The following is a 17,376-nucleotide window of genomic DNA, read 5'->3' on the forward strand; positions in this document are numbered from 1 at the left end:
CGCACCAAAGGGTGGTCTTAAATTGGGTGTGGTTTTCAAGGGAACCACGGGAACGTATAAACGTATTTGTCTTTTCAACCCCAAATGAATAGTAAAGAAAGAGAAGTATCCAAAATATACCACTCGAGCTGAATTTTCGGGTGAATTTGAATTCTTGACTTCGGCACTGATGCGAAGTTTAATTACGCTACAAGCCAGGTCTGAGAACGGGTGTGGAAAATGGCATGTTTTGGTCTGAAATAGGGTCAGGATTAGGAGAACCGGGCGGCACACCCCTACCGAGAATTCCGAGGAGTATCCCCCCGGGTGCGAACCAAACTTTTGGGTTATTTTTGTCTTGCGGCGAATTCACAATATTCATTTAATAAGGTTACACATTGTTCAGTCTGCCACTAAAAACTAAACCTCTTAGATTTCGGATTTGAGATGTTCAACAGGTCGTGTCAGTGTCAAACAAGGCGTTCCCTGTCTGAAGCAGATACGTTACTCAGGAACAAAACTGCTGCGGAAAGTTCTTTGATTGGTTAATAAGGGCCTGAGTAAACTAGGAAACATTGTTGCGAGAACTTTTTCTTTTCATGCGGCTTAACTGAGAAACACGCGTTCCACCAAATGTTTTTGAATAAGAAGTCAATAACACCCTCGCTTCACGGACGTAAATTTTCTTTTTCAGGATGAAAAAGAAAATTTACGTCCGTGAAGCGAGGGTGTTATTGACTTCTTGTTAAAAAAAACATTTGGTCTTCTTTATGAAACACACTTTTCTTGGCCAAGAAAAAGTTGCCTAGCTAACAATGTTTCCTAGTTGAGCGAGGCCTTAACTTCACAGGGGCTTCATTGGATACTGCTACGTCATTAAATAGTATCGAATTTTTGCCTTCGTCCTTCAGACGTAATTTCGTAGACGAGCAAATATGGACGTCTTTCCATTCAACGCCTCTGTCCTCACAATAAACGCTCAATGGGCAATGAAAGCTAAAACGTTTAGCGTAAAAAATTCAAGAGTGTTCAAGTAGACCAAACGTCTGTAGACCAACTCCACAAACGGCTACCACTACACAATCATCCCTGGAAAAAAAGAAAGGAAAATCAAAATCTCGGCGGTCGTAAGGCTACGAACGATGTTGAAAAAAGCTAAGCGTTCTTTAACAGGGGAAGTATCACGGGAATTTTGACCTTTTGTAGTGAAAATGGTGCGACAACACGTTCACTTAGTTATAAAATAATTCTAGAATATCAAGAAGAAGAAATCAACTGAATTCTTGAAAGGAACAACTCATGACCTGCTATAGTGCATTTCGGAAACGAAAACGCAAGAACTTGAAAACCTTTAACCCTAACTTTTTCAAGTTACAGTCCATTTTAACCCAGGCCATCTGTGGCCAGAGACACTCATCGATAGTCTTGCTACACTGGGGTGACAATCTACAACAAATTTGAGCAATCCTGTTAGGTTTCTGTTGATAAAAAACGTTTTTGGAACTAGTTTGGCGCAACTTTATGTTCTGTGTGCAATTATTAGACTGGGCCAACTATTGACTAGTGTCTGTGAATGAAATCCTAAAGTGTGCCATGAATTTTTTCCCTCGTTTCGTTGCTTTTTATGCTGTTCGTGTTGGTTTTAAGTTTTTTGAATCTGTGCCAGAAAACCTGAAAAATGTAACCACTGAAATGAAAGCTGGTGCTGTAGTAGAAGGTGTACTTTGTATTGGAAGTTTAGGGGTTTTTTTTTTTTGTCTCACTTCAACTTGATTGCGCTTTAGCAAGTCGTTACAAGCGGTCTTTCAAAGTACCTCTCTCCCCAGGCTTCCAGGTCTTGGACATCAGCAACGTCAACAAACTCGACAGCCCGTTTACGAAACGAAAACAATGCGGCGGAAACCTGGGAACAAATTTAAGCAAAAAGAAATAAATAAACAGATTTGAGGCTAACAAATTAGGAAACAAACACCAAAATAGCTTGTGAAGTATGATAAACAAAACCATTCCCGTCCTGCTTACAACACAGTTGTTGTTGTTGTTGTTGTTTTTTTTTTAAAAAAGCTCACAGCCATTCAGTTAAAATTCGTAACTTTCTTCAGTTTGTAGACTTGATGAAATTTCCAACAACGCTTCCTCACTCCTTAACTTGCGACGGAAAGTTGGATAATGAAAGTGTATCTTAAATGAAGTACCTGTTCCTCATTGACCAACTCCCAGACGACTACCCTCTGATCGACGGATGAAGTGATCACCAATCCATTTTTCAGAGTCTTCACGCCTTAAAAATAAACAAACACAGTTCTAATCATGACTCGGCTAACATGCGTTTTCCCGCGGATGACACCGGTTGCTTGTTTTCTTACACTTGGCAATACAGGTTCCATATTTTTCCCGCGCTTGGCACTGTTTGCATGATTTCCCGCGCCTGGCACCAGTTACATGTTTTCCCGCACTTGACACTGGATTCATTTTTTCCCGCGCTTGGCAGTGGTTGCATGAGTTCCCGCGCCTGGCACCGTTTACATGTTTTCCCGCGCTTGGCTGCATGTTCAGTTTCGAGCTTTGATTGGCTTAATCAGTTACTGCCTTTAGATAAGGACCAAAGGAGGTTCACTAGATTTGGGCCTTGCTGTATTGGGATCAACCATCTTAGCGAAAACCTTTTAGGTCGATTGGGTTCTTGTGTCTTGACAAAAAGCGTTATTTTGCTACCGATTTTGGCTGAAATGATTGAACTTCACCGTTCAACTGTTTCAGCCGAGTTTGATCGCGTTTGTTAAAACGGCTGGACTAACAAACCAACCGGAAGCAGGCATCTACATCTTTCAATCTTTCAATAGAACAAGAAAACCCCAAACAATTATAGTAATCAAATGTGGGTTCAAAATAAAAGCCTTGGCCCATCAACTATTACCTGTTACCGATGACGTATGAGCTGACGCCTCAGATGCTTCATGTGTCACGTGAACCTGGGTGACGTCATTATCATCAAGCATCAAACTGAATTCTGCTGCATAGAGTGCGCTGTCATCCCCACCGCTGACCAATAAATACTGTCCTGGAACTAGAGACAGAACACATTAAAAAATGATGCAACTGTCAAAGCCCCAACGCAAGGTCGAAAATTGTTCACAACTTGTAACTGGTTACGGTGTGTTCTACCTTGTAGAAACTGTTGCCACACCATTGCGCTATTAACTCCAAAACATACAGGGATTGATGTGCACTGACTAACCCACACCCTATTGGTTTGAGTACATTTCAAATTATTCCCCCAGTAAACCACAGTTGGGTGCAAAAATGTTATCACCGAGAGTATGCCGATTGGATTCAATGTACGGAAGACCGCAATTTCCCAATACCGGAATAAAAACTCTCTTTAAAAGAAACACAAGTGGATTTATCTTGAGACTGTAAAACAGTCTGTATTATTTGCGTGGACCTGTCGTAAGAACGCGCGCAGTCTTTGAACGGAAAGTCTGGAACAAGCGAGGAAATGGGCGCGTGAGGCTCCCACGCGAGGTTCCACAATATCTGAGGGATTATTCCCTGGGATTGGTGGCAAATATTCAAGTCTATGTGATCTCTGCACAAAAGCATTGCCCGACAAATTAAGAAGTTCAGTGGTATCCACTCTGAAAATAGTAGTTGCGTTGTCTTACCTTGCGTCTTGGTGAGCGAGGCTGCATTGACACCAGACTGGTGTGCTTGAAACACGTGGATAGGAGGGTCGAGGAAAATACGCACCAAGGGTAGGCAAGAGAAGTTACTTTGCTCCTCACACAATGTGCTATATGTTTCATTATCCTGGTGCTCGTTTACGCTGGATTGAATTGGCTTTTCACATGCAACAGCTGTATGTTCCTCTCCGTCAGTTGCTTTCCGCAAAATTCGTTCTTCTGAATGCAACTGAAATTCGTTTTCTGTTCTCTCAGTCCGCTGTACCTCAGTATTTATTTCGACATTTGACACTTTGCAATCTGGGTCACAGTCAACAGCGCCACTTTTCAAACATTTTACTTTATTACTGTAAACAGTCGTCAAATTTTCCTGTGCATGACAAGAAGGCGCGCTTTCCGGACCTGCGTCACACGTTATTGAAGAAACATTTTCCCCGCACAGTCTCTTTTCACTTGCTTTATTACCAGGGTTTTCATCCTGGGTTGTGAGTTTGGCCACATCAATGTCCTTCCTGTACTCACTTCTGGATACTTTCGTTACCAATTCACCCTCCTCTGATGTCAAGTCGCAGCGTTCCTTAATGTGATTTAATAATAGAGCAGTGACATCCCAACAAGAAATTCTTCCCGCAGTATCTCCCGCAAACAGCATAACCAGCGGCCTACCACTCTCTAGAAAACTAGTCACGTGGTTGACCGTGAGAACACAACGTTTGAGGTAATGGGACTGAGCCAAAAGTAAGAACTTGTTTTGCTGTTCATCGAAGGCGAAAACTCTAACAACGAGAAAACAAAAAGATAGAGACAACGAGGGATGGCGATGAAGGATGAAATGACCAAAAAAAAATAGGACAGAGAAAGTCGTTCTAGGTAATTCAGTAGTAACATTAGCCGAGTGGGCTACCTGTGGACTTCTGGACCCGGTTGCTGTAGTAGTGGGTATTGTTATTCCCCTCTCGATGGGATGCTACAATCGTGGACAGAACTAGTAACGAAAAATGCAAATTTTGCGTATATTTTTCAATCTAACTTAAAGAAAATACCATCTGGAGAGTAGCAAACCTTCCCTTCCCCCTCCCTCTAACTTAACGTTGCTTTGAAGGCCGGACAATGACCCAGCATTTTTTTCAGCAGCAGGCCAATAATGATGAGGAGGGAGGGAGGAGGACTGAGTTGTTGATGCATCACTGCAGCGGTCGAATTTGTTGATCGACTAAAAGTTTCCTAACAGTTTTGTCCACGATTGTAGTTTGCCACGGGGGCTACCCTCCCAAATTTGGCCCATGGGTTTTCTAACAGTTTCCGAGTACTCACATATTTATACACAGGGGTGAAGAGAGACAACGTGTGGAGAAAAGTTTCTTCCTTTTCTAAGGAACCAACACCTAATAGAGGAGGCTAGGCCTCAAGCCACCGATCGACAGTCTGATGCGGTAGCCAAAATAACTACCATAAGAATAAGAAGATAAACATTCAAAATACAAGACAACAAATACTCGACTGCCCAATAAAATAACGCGATTTTAAAAATTCACCTCACCTGACAAACCCATCCGAGCATGCTGCCATGACAAAGTACAATGATTGACAGCCGTCAATCAATTGATCGCTCGAAGACTGCGTCATCAGCTCCACAGCGTTCAGTGACGTTAGAGACATAAACCTGATCTCCGACAGCGACTGCAAGTCGTGTTTCTTCCTTCTCCGTCGGTGATTGCTGAAGTTAAATGAATATTCTCCCAGAAAAACTATAGGAGACGACGTCAATTTATCACCATGACAACCATCACTATTGACGTCGATGACTGACAGGTCGACGCGCCAGCATTTCAATGATGCGCGGCCGCCACCGGAGAAGAGCAGATGGCCGCCAGTCTTGTCGTTAGCGACGTTAGGTTGAAGACGTAAGAGAAGACGTTTGGCCACACTCAAGGCTCGGACACTTGAGATATGGCCGTGCGCAGTGAACACTGGTGAGATTTCGCCAGTGAAGCGGTTGGCTGAATAAAGAACTGTTAAGGAATCATTTATGAAACAACACTAGTAGTAAACAAAACTATATTAAAAGGGTATAGCCAAAACTGCTCTAATGTTTGAAAAAGAACCCCTTCTTTAACGTGAAATCGCTGTTAGAGGACCCGGAGGAAAATATGAAATGATTTCTCCGTCCGAGGAAGAATAAACTATAATCTGTTTTTAGCGATTTCTCCAAAATACACACGAGGAACTTGAAAAAATTGGCTTATTTCTTGAAGTTGCAATCCATTTCCGTCCATTCTAGCCATCCGCCGACAGAAATCATTCATACGAGTTTTTGTGCACTAGTAGGATTATTTTGAACAAAATCGTACCAATATTTTAACGTTTCCATCGATACAAGTATGTTTTTTCACTATTCAAAGTGATACTAAAACTAGGTGACACTACTAAAGAACACTTGTAACAGAGTGAATGGATACAGATCATCAGTTTGATGTTGGTATCTTCGCCTCCTGTAGCAAATACGTCGCCGATTTCCCCTGCAAAAGATGTCACAGATTGAAGTATCAATGTATTGTCCAACGGAAAGTTGTGAGATAAAGAAAATCATCATGTATTGATGAATAGCTACCTCTAAGAACTAACTGCAAATTTAATGAATTTAACAACTAGAGAAGCCAGGGCCATTTTAAAGCAGTATTACTGAACTAGCTCAGCAGCTCTTTAATGAATGAAAAACGCGGTTCACTTTTACATGGATACGAAAAAAGAGATCATGTATGACCGGTTAATAAATGCCGGGCTCCACGGCAAGTCAGTCAACTTAACTCTGTTAGAACGAGGAAGGTTTACATTTTACTTTAGTGCTCTCCCTACTGTACCATCCGTGCGCTACTACTACTTATGCAACTAGGAAAAGGAGCAAAAACAATAACTTTACAAAGCAAATAAAGTACTTAAAACAACGCACCTTCCTGGCCCACAAGGGAGTCAATATGGCAAATGCACGTGGTTTCCCGACCATGAAAGGCTGGCTAAAAGGCAAAAAGGGCGACGATTTAGAGCAAAACTACAGCCATTTAACGAACAAAAACACACTTGAAAACTACCACAGCATTTCCTTGAAAACGCCAGCAGGGGGAAAAATAGAACTGCAAAACTACCTTCAAGACAGTCTTTTTGACCTCAGAGGGAAAACACATCTCGTGTGTGTAAATTGTTGAGTCTTTAATGAAAGACAACACTGCTCCAGAAATCGAAACATCCTGAAAAACACAATGTCAATTAAGATATCGGTGGAAGAAGTCAGTACTGGACAATAAAGATATGAAGATTAAAAATTTTAAAAAAAGATATGAAGAGCATTTTCAGAATTTTCTAATGATTGATCACGTGGTTCAAGTACCGATTGTTGAAGAACTAGGTCCCAGACTCTGTGGGCTCCACCACACTTGACTCTCCACAAGAGCTCGTTACGATGTACACTCCACAGAACAAAATACGCCTGTATCAAAAAGAGAAAAGAGTAAATTTACTAATACTAACCAACAATTTCTTTGTTTGATACACTGGAAAATTCAGTGCACAATACCGATGTTTGGAAGTCCAAAGAAAATTGGGGAGGAGAGGAATCAAGTTGAGATTAAGGCGATGTCATGTTCCATCTAATCAGAATTCGAGGGTAGTGGTCAAAAAGCCCAAAAGTGCAAGTTTTGAAAGATTGGTTTCCGTAACTACGTTTATATCTGTTTCATCTGGCATTAACCCTTTAACCCCTAATATCAAAGACCAAATTCTCCTATCTTGACTCCATACTTTTCTTATAAAAGTACTGGGGAGACGTTATTAAAACATCAGCCGAAACGAAAACGAAAATCGCTGGTCGCTGCTTTGTGTATCACACAATTAGAAAAATTGTCCAGTAACAATGCTATGACACGAAGCACATTAAAATCCATCTTACAGCATGAAAACCAGCAATAAGGAGGTCCCCACTGTTGGTAAATAACAGCCTCTCCACCCAGTCAAAGCCTTTGAACACCTACAACAGTGGGATAAAAAGAAACATTATTTTAGGCTCTTGTAATCCCACTTCTGACACGCTTCGTAAACGGGCAGCAAACAAGAGAGACATCAGCGAGCGCCAAGTTGGAGGTGAAACGGCAAAACTTATATTCAGACCGTGGTGTATTGCGCGCTTCTACACATCTGTATGATTCCTTGCATTGTTACGGTACAAAATGTATACTGAATGAAAAGTTGAACTTTTAAACGTTATCATCTCTTGATACAAGAGCCTACAACAGAGCATACATCTTGATTCTAAAGATGAATAAACACGCGCTCTTTTTGGACTATTCCGGAATAACAATACGTGAAAAAAGCGGCATTCGAGGGCCGTTGAAAAGTGGTACGGCAGTACATGTATACCCATAATTTTTGTAAAGAAATACCCGTTCTGTTTTGGGTCCATAGCCAACAATGGAGCCAGAAGATCCCAAAAAGCACAGGTATTTCTTTTAAAAAATTATGGGTACGGTACCACTTTTCAACGGGTCTGTACCATTTTTTTACCTGTCGTGTAAACGGCCCTTTATGTTCTTTTGGAACCTAAATTCTATTTTCGGAATGAACAGAATAATATTCCGTTCGTTCTGCCTCTGACACTGAACGGAATACGGTTTACTTACAATAAGAGGAATTGCGTCGTCTAGGGAAGGTTTTCAGGTCAATGGGAATAGGCGAAATTGTGTTCTTTTGGTAACTGACATTTCTGTGTATTCTGATATTCCGTAACCGGGAATAGAATAGCCAGAATTGTTCCAAAAGAATACGCCCTTAGATTTTCAAAAATCATTCAAGTCTATTTAAATGATGAACTACTCTCACCCAGATCTAGATGATCACATGAGAAAAACTCCCCACAGACCTAGCTTCAAACTGTTTCATTACTGTAAATGGATTACCTTTTTGGTGTCAGTAACCTCCAACGTGTTGCTGTGGATTCTAAGTTGTCTGTAGACTCCATCTCTACCAGCTGAGTACACTGTGTTGTTATGGATACACAAGTGACTCACTCCTGCTTTGCCGTGAATCAGAGGAAGAGAGTGTGTTGGGGCTATCGGCTGCAAGAACAGTTGAAGTGAACAAACAGAAAGAACAGTGGAAAGAACATAGGCTGAAAGATAGCCTGCGAGCAAGCCGTTGGAGGGCAGGGGAGGGAAGGGGAAGGGGAGGAGGAGAAAGCTAGCTGAAAGAACAATGGAAGAACATAACCCACAAGTAAACAAACATGTAGGGGCTGGAACAACAATGGGCTGAGAGAGCGATACATAAGAAGATTTTTAGTCAAACAACAAAAACAGGTACTAACTTTCTAATTAGTTGGAGAGAAAATCCAATTTTCTTGTTCACATCTTCAGTTCAGTTGGGCTTTTAATGTCAAGATCGGCCTGTCTATATGTATTTTAACTGATAAGTCTATCTGTCTGTCTACATATCTGTGTTTCGATTTGTCTCAGTGTACCCTGTAGGTTAGATAGTTAACGTGTATAAGAAAGATATAACGTACTATGTGAAAATATGGTTTACTGGCAAGGACTTGAACCTTGCAAGTCAACGTATAAAAGCAAGATATAACGTACTATGCGAAAATGTTTTCGTGTTACTTGAACCTTGGCCTCCTGCATTCAATATATATATGCAAGTCTGTCGGTCTCCAGTCTGTCTGTCTGTCTGTCTGTCTGTCTGTCTGTCTGTCGACTGACTGACTGTAAGTCTGCATGTCTGTCTGACTGACTGTTCTTATCATGATGTGTCTGTCCACCTAGAGAAACACAACGGGGCATAGCAGAGCGGCACCATACCCCTAGTAAAAGCATTACAGAAAACAATAATATTATTTTTGAGAATGATGTATTAATCAGTAAATGACACAGGCATATTCAGAAAACAAATCCGAGTGCTCCTATAAGGAGTCAAACCTAAAACCTTACTAGTTACGATTACTAGTTCGGGTGATTATTATTTTTGTCATGTAAATGATTTACTTGGAAACAAAATAATTCCTTACAAGACGACAACAACTAACCTTTCCAAAAGATGCATTGCAATTTTTAGGATCAAACAAATGCAATGATCCTCTCCTATCCCCACAAACTACTACAACAGACTCAGAAGTTCCAATATTCCGTTCTCCTGAAGGATTCGGGAAGATCTCAACAGCAGATGCCCAACGCTGTTTGGAGGGTGGTAAGACAAATGAACACAAAGGAGTCACATCAGATATGGGTTCTCCGTCACTATATCTGATGTTCCACCATGTGATTTGTCCTTCTGGACCACAGGAGAAGAGATGCCGAGGAGACTCCTGACTGCTCCAGAGAAGACTGTGAACTTTGCCAGAGTAGGCGTTAAGCTCCACACATGGATGATTGAAGTCTGTTTTGGAAAAGGATCTGATTAGAAATTATCAACAAAGATGTAATATTTAGAACATCACAAACATGGGACAAAGAAAAATCTAATTGCCAGATATAATATTAATGATGACAATGATGTGCAAATTTATATAGCACATTAATCTATACGTGATATTCAAATGTGCATTACAACACTGTGTGGGGGACTTTTACCAGACTGCTTAATGTGCAGTTCACAATCATGTTAATAAGCAGCAAGTGATAGATGCCCCTATTCCAAAACTGAAACAAGGTCAGATCACAGACACTGGGGACTACGTCCCTACTCTTTGCAAAGAACATTGTGGGTTGTCCCCGACAGGTAGGACAAACCAAACAGCTCCCCCCCCCCCCCGCCTTCCCAACACAATGTGATAGGATAATCATTGTCGTTATTCTTTCATGCAGCAACTGTTGCACAACTTGGCACATAAAAAAAACAGAATAGTGACCACAAAAGACTAGTCACAAATGAAAAAGATGGCTCAACACCATTATTGTAATAGCGGTAACTTTACTCCTGTCATTGTCACCAAGCAATCAGTGAACTAAAATGGGCAAATAAACCTTGCAGCTCACTTGCCTGTCTCCTGAAGTTTGATGTTCCCCTTTAAATTCCCAAATGCAATGATCTTATGGCAGGGAGACAAGGCTAAAACACTGTACGAGGAGTAGTCTATGTCTTTCAGCAACAATGTCCATTGATCCTTGAGATTTAAGCTGTCTGCTGTTTTGGAAGACGAGACATGATCCTGTCTATTCATATTTGTGCTCTTAAGCCAGCTGTACTTGTACAAACACCTAGACAAAAGTAAGGTGGAATATCTGTCCATAACGAGAATCAGATCATCATAGCGGTAAAGTGCAAATTGCCAAACACTGTAAAATTCATTTCTTTTGTTTTGTGAGGATAGAGCCAGGGAGGGGGGGGGGGGGGGCATCAGTGCTATTGACCTTGGGAGAAGGTGTTAAGAAGTTTTCAGAATTCATAAAAAGAGGGGTGGGAAATGGGGGGAAATGGGACTGCAAATTGCACAAAATTCTGCAATGGGAAGCAGAGAAATCAGACTCCCCTTTTCCCACCTTTGCTTCCTCTCCCCAAACCAAGTCAGATCATTTTGATGAACTGCCAAAGTCTCGTTCTGACTGGCACTAAGGAGGGAGACAATAGAACTAAATCAATATTAACCCTTTAAACCCTAACACTGATCACCATCAAATTTCTCCTTTTAATATCGATGCTTATTCAACCCCTGAGGTCACCAGAATTTTCTTGATATATTTAACAATTTCTTCCCAGTACTTTTATAAGATAAGTATGGACACAAGATAAGAGAATTTGTTCTTTGATATTAAGGGTTAAAGGGTTATGACAACTGCTATTCAAAACTGATACAACGTACAGGTTACATACCCTTCATTTGTCATAACCAACAAGTTGGAATGGTCAAGTAGACAAACAGATCTTGGATAATCCTCCCTTTTAGCTTTTTGTGAAGCTGCCTTGTTATGAGTTGAGTTGTTTGAAGGTGGTAAGCATGCTTCTCTTACAATGCTTCTGCTATCAAAATCAGAACTTGCTAATGGCCACAGTCTGATGCTTCCATCTCCACCACCAGTAGCTATAAGATCTTCAGTTTGGTTGACAGCAAGACTCCAGATATTGCGGCCTGAAATGTTCATACTGTTAAATGCAATACTCATGCCTCCAGGCCTGAATGTCTGTTTCATAAACATGCACGGACCCTTAATTTCATCAGCCACTTATTTTAATTGGAGATATTTTGAGGTTAAACTAAACTTGCCTTGTTTCCACAATAAATTGCACTGCAGATTTTTGGCATTAAATGTTGATCTTTTTAAATTTTTTGTCTGGAGGCAAATTTCTTTTTAAAAAAAAATAATTAAAAGAATTTTGTAATGGCAACAGCTACTGCTTTGTACAGGCTGTTTTGGTAAATCACTAAAGGCAAAATCATTTTGCAATAACACCCTCAGACACAAATGCAAAATCTGCAAAGAAATCATTGGGAACAATTGACCTTTTTTATAATTCTTTCAATTTTGTTTGTTTATATTTATGACTTTCTCTTGCACTCTTAATTGTTACCTAACTGTTATTATTACCTATAATATTAGCTATCCAAATGACAGTTTTGGATTTCATATGGTTTGAAATGGAATATGCCATCTAGGAAAACAGCCAAGAAAGTAAAAAATATCAATGTTTTCAAGTTAAAGCAAACAAAGGTATACATACATTATTTTATTATGTTACAAACTCTTTCAGGAACTACTCAATACCTGTATGCCCCTTGTACACCTTAACAATTTTCCCATCATAGCTACAAACATTGCACACCAAATCCTCTCCTATACTAACAAAGCACGTCTCCAACAGTTTGCAATCCCAGACTCGTGCTGAATGCCCATACACGACCAGTAGTGGCTCCACACAGCCACTCGATTCAAAATTCAATAAATTTGTAACTCTCCACAATCGTATGCTTCTGTCATCTGAAACAGAACTTAGAAGCGTTCCTTGTTTGTTGAAGTTTATTGAGAATATGACCCCTTCATGGCCTGTAAGTCTCTGAAGGACCGAAGTCTTGTTACTGGTAAGTTCATCTTTGTTGCCTTGCACTTTCCAAAGGAGAATTTGATTAAAAACAGTTCCAGATGCAAGGAATAATTCATCTAAATGACATCCAAAGAATTTAGCAGAATATCTTAACAGTAAAAATATATGTTAAGGAAATTCCAATTTATTTAACAGTAGTCAAGTGCATAGTTATGAATGTCACACTAGAACAGCAAGTAATTATTGACCACATGCATATGCCTGTCGTACTAATCTTAAACACTCTACAATAATTATTTAAGTCCTAAAACTTGGAATTCTCTTCCAAGACATATCACTGGTTCATCTACCTTTCCAACCTTCAAGAAACAAATGTATGAGATTTTATTGAAAGAACGCGGATTTGTTCATGCTGCATATACGAAGCACTATTTTGTATTTATTGTGTTTTCAAGGTGAACACTTTATTTAGGCCTGACAGTTTCTTGAGGTCTCTTTGCCATATGTTTACTGCCACTTTTGTTTTACATTAATGCCTTTTATGGCAAATAAATACAGATGATGATGATGATGATGATAATGAATATTGCGTTAAGCTTATCTTTTTCATAAGGATCTCTAAAAGTGAAAAGGAATCACACTCTGAGGTAGAATTTTCTACAGCTTTCCATAAAAAGAATTAATACTATTATATAAAGTATCACAAAGATACAATATACAGGGTTCTTCACACTGCGCAACCAACTGCTTTACATTACTCTCCCACTCCCAACACCACACAGCATTATGAGCTGTTGCTACAGCAACATGTCTTGGTACTTCTCCGTCGTAAAGCCAGTGAGCATCCCAGATCAGATCAGGGAAAGCTATAATGTCTGTTGCAGCCTCGATACTGTAGATAAAACTAAAATGTTATGCTTGTAAAAATTACACATCAAACTGTGTTTTTTTTGTTGTTGTTGTTGTTGTTTTTTTTTGTTGTCGTTTTTTTTTTTTTTTCTTTGTTTTTTTCGGGAAAGGCATTACCTGACTAGAATAATATATTGTAACAACTGCGGGCTGATGGGCCATAATTTGGTGAAGAGGGTATGATGTTGGTTGAAGTTGGTGTTAAATGGGGGTGATTGGGGTGATTACAAGAAGTTTACTTGTTGCTGGAGGGTTATTGATGGTAAAGAATTTAACATATAAGTCTTGAAATCATTCTTTATTCATTTATATTATATTATATTATATTATTATATCAGCTTTGCCAAGGACAATACAAATAAATAACACACTAGTCAGCAGAAAATAGAGATAAAAGATGAATAACACAATAAATATTATTTTTTCATATTGTGCAGTTCTAGAAAATATCCAGTCCTCTCTTCCCCTCACAGAATTTCCAATCTTTCCCATGAGTATTATGGATACAGTATTATGTGTGACCACCCCTCATGAGCAACCACCTCCCATAAGGGACCACCTATACAAATCACCAAATTTTTTCCGGTCAAAGCCCTATAATTGGAACCTCTCACAAGCAAATGCGACCACTTTTTGAGGTGACGGCATCATAATTTTTCATTGTTTTTAACCTCTTACAAGCGACCACTTGACACATGCTCTGATCTCATTGTTGGCTGTATGTAATATGCTACTCAGAATTTTCAAGGAACTTTTAGTGACAACTTAGCACTGTTTGTATTGTAACTAGGCAAATGTATGCCTAATTCTCTTCTTATAAGTAGATGTGTCAGACCTGTTCCTAGAAGAGACCCCTCTGGTTCGACTCTCGTAAGAGACCACCTCCTGTAAGCCATCACTTAATCTTGGCATTTTGGGTGGTAGCTTACGGGAGGTTCGACTGTATTTTTGCACATAACATACCTGACATTCAACTTCGAGGCACTTCCTTGCAATTGAACCACTCTGATGACCTTCTGTCCAAATATCGCCACCAAGTTACGATGTTTCTGTTCAACTTTACATGAAAATACACAATGTTAAGTTCAAGATACTTAATAAGATAAGATACAAATTTGAACCATTTCCTTTAGTTTTTCTATAAACGTCTTTACACTGTAACAGATTGGATGAAAAATGAGCAAAAGTGTGCCAAGGAACTGTGACGTTACTTTGCAAAACCCAATATTTTGTGGATTTTGGGAAAACTGGGTTAAAATCTCAGCTGATGTTGGAGAATGATCAAAAGTCAATTCTTGTTGGGAGATTTGGAGAAACGTATCAGAGACAGGGAGATTATTTGTTCCATAAACCAGAAATAAAACACAAAGAAGAAAATTTGACAAGAATTTTTTTTTCCAATTTTCATACAAGAACAACAAGATTAATCTTGTTGTTGACAGAATTTTTTTATTCTATCAAATACACTTTAAGGATGGTGCCTACTAATACAGAAGAATTTTTGCGCAGTTTATTACTATGTGGGAAAAGCAGATCTTAGCAAGGGCTATTGGAATCCAAAAAGAAAATTGGGTGTTAGGGTAACCACATATTTTTTAGAGATAATTAAGCAACAATAATTCTAAAAAGTGCTAATAAAAATGCAAAGCAATGTATGGCATTTTATCAAATTCAAGCTTTATTATCTCTGAAAAGTACATGGTTAACCCCAATTTTCTTTTTAAATACCAAGAGTACCTGCTAAGTTCTGTTTTCTTCACATAGTTTTAAACAGCACAAAAATATCCCTGTATTAGTAGACACCACACATAGGAAACCCGAGTACATTGTATCTCGAGATGTGCAGAACGTATGCGCAGTAACAAAAGCAGGCACCGCCCTTAAGGTTTTTACTTCTTTACTCACCCCTGATGCCATGTATCCTTGATCTTGGTAAAAGATTTTTACTGTTCAACAGCAAACCATTTGTTGCTGAGTGTAAAGTAAGGTAAGGCCCATTCCCTGAGGAATGAAACAAGACATCCACAAAGGAAAAAAGACCTGTGAATTTACGTCATTATTTTCTGGCCATGGGAAAATACTGATTGCAAAAACATGTGCAGGGAGGTAGGTGCCAACAACAACAATAACAATAATAATAATAACAATAATAATAGGATGCAGAAGGCTACCATCTCGAGTTCTCTCAACATAGTGAGAACTTTCAAAGCTTCCGTCACTTGACTTTCCCTAAGGGAATACCATAGGAGCTAAATATAGTTTAAGTATCAGAGAGCTTTAGATTGTCTATAAGATTTTTATCTTTTATCGCCAATATTATTTTTATTTTTATTTTCATTTTTTTAACTCAGCAGTTTTCTTTTTATAGTTCCTTCACATCGCATAGGTTACACTGCGCGCCCAGTATGTGGTTCTATTTTAGCATCCATACGTTTATCAACTGCACATAATAATAATATTTAATTGTAATAATAATAATTTATTAACTTATATTGCACAATACTTACAAAACAAAATCAATACTTGAATATTACAATAATAGTAGCATAATAACCCTTTCAGTCCCATTATCAACATGTATATTCTCCTTACTGTCCTCCATATGCATGTATTTCTTATGCTACTAGTTGGGAGATTTTGTCTAAACCTCAAGGCATTTCATCTTTTGTGATTATTTCCTTTATTCTCCTGACTATATGTTCAATCAATCAGTCACATTGTAAGGAGAAATTACATGTTAGTCACCATTGGAACTTTCAAAGGGTTAAAACAAAAAGTAAGTTGTCAGCTGCAAAACGATTAATGTTTAGAGAGCTGCGTAAAGCACTGCCCACAGCCCTTCAGAGAAAAGTCATCCACATACATGTAGGACACAGACCAAACAGTTACTGAGAGAGAAATACTGGTTGTTTTTCATGAACAGCATAATCAGCACAGCTGTTGACCAGTGCTATCTGGAGGAGATTGCAGAGAGGAGGCCATCAAGGTGACAAACATCCAAAGCTGACTGTTGGATATAGCATCCATAGACCACAGCAGAACATACCCAGACCTAGCATTTTCATTAAGTGTCGGCAGCCAGCTAAAAGAACGGTTACTTCCAACTTTGAGTCACTTATTTTCGGTGAAAAGGCCTTCATGTTTAATAAAACACAGTTATTCTAGTTTGAGCCAGACACCTATTTCAAGATCTTAACTGTCTACTCTGAAACTTAATGAGAACCCTCCACTACAACCTTGTTCTCATCAATAAAAGACAAACTAATTTCCTACAGAATAACACCACATCCAGCTACAGGAATCGCAACCTATGAACCAGTAAGGGGAGAAACAGTGAGAATCAACGTGGTCCATGTGGCACTTTAAACAGCAGAGAGAAGGGAAAAATACTCGGGAAGGGGGAATGTTATTCGGCGACTGTGTTAGTTACGCCACCAAAGTCACGCGAAGAAGTGGAGATGCAAACTGCATGCGGTTTGTTTTCTCCAAACGTAAAATATGCTTTTCAGGCTTTTAAAGCGTATACTTTCTTACCTGAAAGAACTTTATCTGAATTAGCAAACTCCACACTCGTCACTGGAGAAGTCAGATGCTTCTTTTCCCATTTCCAGTGGCGTGAACTTGTCATAATTCCAGTCAGTCAATATGATCAATTTTCAGCCGCCATCTTGGATAATACTTTTCTCAGGCCCTCGCGGCCAGACGCAGTCGCAGTCTTCTAGTCCCCAGGTCTCCCACATTTTCTTCTAGCGTATTTTCGACAATTTCCCTTAATCTTCCCGAA

General features: G+C 39.4%; 1 protein-coding gene across 2 annotated transcripts; it reads right to left on the reverse strand.

Annotated features, from left to right (window-relative positions):
- Positions 1-615: 615 nt before the first annotated feature.
- Positions 616-17,369, reverse strand: LOC146465942 (tRNA (34-2'-O)-methyltransferase regulator WDR6-like). Of its 2 annotated transcripts, none has more exons than XM_085128331.1 (20): positions 17,127-17,369; positions 15,498-15,593; positions 14,556-14,649; positions 13,396-13,587; positions 12,407-12,831; positions 11,517-11,772; positions 10,686-10,903; positions 9,733-10,082; positions 8,609-8,767; positions 7,606-7,683; positions 7,048-7,146; positions 6,806-6,907; positions 6,613-6,676; positions 6,122-6,181; positions 5,203-5,662; positions 3,645-4,438; positions 2,897-3,046; positions 2,175-2,260; positions 1,794-1,882; positions 616-1,068 (listed from the first exon to the last, which is right to left on the reverse strand). In XM_085128331.1, the coding sequence occupies exons 1-20, from the start codon at positions 17,218-17,220 to the stop codon at positions 999-1,001; spliced, it is 3,936 nt and encodes a 1,311-aa protein (XP_084984457.1). In that variant the 5' UTR covers positions 17,221-17,369; the 3' UTR covers positions 616-998. The 2 variants fall into 2 exon arrangements, with proteins under 2 accessions (XP_084984457.1, XP_084984458.1); XM_085128332.1 differs by having other exon boundaries at positions 13,396-13,575; positions 17,127-17,368.
- Between the last annotated feature and the right edge of the window lie 7 nt (positions 17,370-17,376).

This window comes from Pavona decussata, unplaced genomic scaffold (genome assembly GCF_977016875.1).
Source record: "Pavona decussata unplaced genomic scaffold, jaPavDecu1.1 SCAFFOLD_155, whole genome shotgun sequence".
Classification (NCBI taxonomy): Eukaryota; Metazoa; Cnidaria; class Anthozoa; order Scleractinia; family Agariciidae; genus Pavona; species Pavona decussata.